At 37.8% G+C, this 3846-nt stretch overlaps 1 protein-coding gene across 1 annotated transcript; it reads right to left on the bottom strand.

Moving 5' to 3' along the window:
- Window positions 1–2313: 2313 nt before the first annotated feature.
- Window positions 2314–3216, bottom strand: LOC145040042 (uncharacterized). Its single transcript, XM_078988036.1, has one exon. The coding sequence runs from the start codon at window positions 3214–3216 to the stop codon at window positions 2314–2316; it is 903 nt and encodes a 300-aa protein (XP_078844162.1).
- Window positions 3217–3846: the final 630 nt, after the last annotated feature.

Genomic DNA, 3846 nt, shown 5'->3' with positions numbered 1-3846 from the left:
GAGTCTCGAGGGTTATATTGATGAAAACGAAAGTAATGGAGAAATTGTGAGTTGGTTCTAGAGAAAGTGAAAGTACCTCTTCTGTGATAAGGTGACTAAGCAGATAACTGTTAACTCATTGTGAGAAGAGTAAGGTAGCTCATGACTTATGTGAATTTAACAGCCTAATCGGGAAGAAACGAATGGTAGATTCGATTCATTAAGGCTTCACATAGAGTCAACTGAGGCTTCGAATAACATGCAACAACATGCTTCTAGGGACACTTAGCTAATACATAGATTATGAAGTTGATACCTGCCCCATTAAACGAATTAGAATAGCTCTGGAGTTGTGTTGTCACGAGATTCGATATCATTTATTTTTGATATTTTAAATTTTTGTGAAAAAAAGAAATAAAACTAAACACAAAATAAAATATTTTTGGTGTTTTAATTTAAAAAAAAAAGAAAAACATAAAGAAGAGTAAATTATTTTTTGATTTTGGGTTTTTCTTAAAATAATAAAAAAGAAGTGAAATAAAGACTAGCAAAAATATACAAAAAGTACAAAAGGATATAAGAGACCAAACCACGAACGAATAGTGAACAACGCAGTCCTACGAGCATTCGCAACAATTCGTAGCAATAAGGAAAACAAAATGAACAGTTGTGTGCGAGAGACTGCGAGCGTTCGCACCATTTTGCAACCACTCCTTTATTAGTGCAAAGGTGGTTTCGGTACTGATTATGCTTCTATCATTCCTAGCCCTTTAAGGATTCTATTAAAGGTGGTTTCAGGAAGAGCCTTAGTGAATATGTCAGCCAACTGATCAGTGGATCTTAGGAAATGTATCTCAACGTTGCCATCTTCCACGTGATCCTTGATGATGTTATACCTCAATTCTATATGTTTTGTCTTGGAGTGTTGCACTGGGTTGTAACAAATGTGAATTGCACTTTCAGAGTCATAATAGAGTGGGATTCGTTTGATACTTATGCCATAGTCACGAAGCTTTGAATCCAAATAACCCGGGAGGTGCATGAAGCTGCAGCTATGTATTCAACTTCAGATGTTGACAACGAAACAATGTTTGCTTCTTAGATTGCCAACTCACTAGTTTTCCTTCAAGAAATTGGCATCCACAATTCGTGCTTTTTCTATCTAAACCACATCCCCTAAGGTCACCATCAGAGAATGCTTGCATGAAAAATCTTGAGTTCGCAGGATACCATATTCCAAGAGATGATGTTCGTTTTAGGTATCTGAAGATGCTCTTGACAGCCACCATATGAGGTTCGCGTGGATTTGTCTGGAACCTTGCAAAATAACAGACGAAAAACATAATATATGGTCTAGTAGCTGTTAAATACATCAATGATCCTATCATTTGATGATACAGAGTCATATCAATAACTGGTTTATCCAGAGATAGTGTCAGTTTTGTTCCGAATGCCATTGGAACTTTCACTTTTGAATCTCCCATCATGCCAAACTTTCCCAGTAAGGTTTTGCTGTAAGCTTCCTGATTTATGAAAATGCCTTCTGATCCCTATCTAATATTCATCCCAAGGAAAAAGTTAATTGGACCCATTGAGCTCATCTCAAATTTATTCTCCATCAACTTGTGAAACTCATCTGTTAAGCTAGGATTCGCAGAACCAAATATGATGTCATCGACATAAATTTGGACGATCATTAAATGGTCACCCTATTTCTTACGAAAGAAGGTTGGGTCAACCGAACCTTGTTCGAATTTTGACATTTTAAGAAAGCAGGTTAGAGTTTCATACCAGGCTCTTGGCGCTTGCTTTACACCATAAACGACTTTTTCCAAAATGTAGCTGTGATTGGGAAATTTCTCGTTCACGAAACCCGATGGTTGCTCGACATATACAGTCTCTTCCAGTTCACCATTCAAGAAAGCACATTTGACATCCATTTGAAACACCTCAAATTTTTTGTGTGCTTCTTGTGCTAGAAATATACGAACCGATTCTAGTCTTGCAAAGGTGCAAAGGTTTCTTTGTAGTCTAACCCTCTTCTTGAAAATATCCCTTTGTAATGAGTCTTGCCTTGTTCCTAATAACATTGCCTTATTTATCCACCTCATTGCGAAACACCCATTTTAGACCAACAACTGATGCATCTGGTGGAGTTGGTATTAATCTCCAGAATTTGTTTCGCTCAAACTCATTGAGTTCGTCTTGCATCGCTTGCACCCAATCAGAGTGATCAAGAGCTGTGTTGATAGTTTTGGCTTTGACCTTAGAAATGAATGAGTTGAACATATAAAATTCCACCATAGAGAATAATGCATTTTACTTCGCTTTTAACTAAGGTCGTGTGAGGACACCTGCAGATGATTCGCCTATGAGTTGAGCTTTTGGGTGATCTCTGGTCCATTTTGTTAATGGAGGATAATTTGAATCATAATAAGGATCCATTTCGGCATTTACTTCTTCGAATTCAGATTGTACATCCGAATCATGATTCGCTTCTTTATTCTCCCCCTCGAATAATGATGATGGATCTTCGCTCTCAGGTTCAGATTGCTCCCCCTTAGGGGTGGTACTTAGAGATGGACGCTCCCCCTCAAAAGACACTTTAGGTGACGAAGACGAGCCCTCCCCCTGCAATGGTGTGTGTGCTGTTGTTGTTTCGCTTGAAGTTGGAGGTTCGTTTGAACTAGGAGGTTTGTTGTTCATATCTTTCAAAACATCATCGATGATTTTCTTGAATTCATCCTCTTTGTTGTCTGCTGCTTTTTGTTCAGAGGAAATGGCTTTTTCTGGTTCATGAAAGAGAAGCATAAACTCATCATGTATAGTTGAGTGAGGAACCGTTACTGGATTTGGATTTGGAAAAATCTCCTCCGATTGGCTTTCGGTATGCTGAATCTTCTTCAAATAGTTATCATAAAATGTGACATAGTATGTCTCTTCTATCTTCTTTGAGGGTTTGTTGAGGACCCTAAATGCCTTGGAATTCAGCGAATACCCTAAAAAGATACCTTCATCAGCTTTCACATCGAATTTTTTCAGGTTTTCCTTGGAATTAAAGATGAAACACCTGGAACCAAATACGTGGAAAACCTTAACGTTAGGTTTGCGATTATTAATAACTTCATATAGAGTAAGAGTGAATCGCTTGTTTAGAAAGGATCTATTTTGGGTAAAGCATTCAATTGCAATAGCGTCAGCCCAGAAATACAATGGTAACGAAGCAAAGATAAACATTGTTCGAGCAGCTTCACACAAAGAACGGTTTCGTCTTTCAACTATGCCATTCTGTTGTGGAGTGTAAAGAGCAGAGAAATTGTGTGTGGCTCCTTTATCAGCCATAAATTCTTTAAAGTCTTGATTTTTGAATTCGACTCCATTATTGCTACGAATATTGTGAACCAGCTTTCGCAGCTGAAGCTCAACTTTGTTTATGAAACTCTTAAGTGTGGGAGTTGCCTCAAATTTCTGTTTAAGAAAGACCATCCAAGTGAAACGTGAAAAATCATCAATTACAACAAGAATATACTTACTACCACCGACACTTTTGATTGCATAGGTCCACAAAGGTTTACGTGTAGAAGTTCTAAAGGTTCAATGATTTTCATGTTTACTCGAGTTGGATGACTTTTCCTACTTTGCTTACCCATTTTACATGATGCACCTAAATGATCCTTATCGAACTTAAATAGAGGAAGCCCTCGCACATGACCACCAAGCACGAGCTTGTTGATATCCTTGAAATTTAGGTGCGAAGGTTGTCTGTGCTATAACCATGTATCATCAGAGTGAGCTTTCGTTAGTAGGAAGATAGCAGGTTTTCTTCGTATCGAATTCAAATGTAGAGGGTACATTTTTCTTTTTCTT

The sequence above is a fragment of the Lactuca saligna genome, chromosome 4, assembly GCF_052625555.1.
Source record: "Lactuca saligna cultivar CGN05327 chromosome 4, ASM5262555v1, whole genome shotgun sequence".
Taxonomy (NCBI): Eukaryota; Viridiplantae; Streptophyta; class Magnoliopsida; order Asterales; family Asteraceae; genus Lactuca; species Lactuca saligna.
The sequence above is the reverse complement of the archived record's forward strand: the minus strand, read 5'-3'. Positions and strand labels throughout refer to the sequence as shown.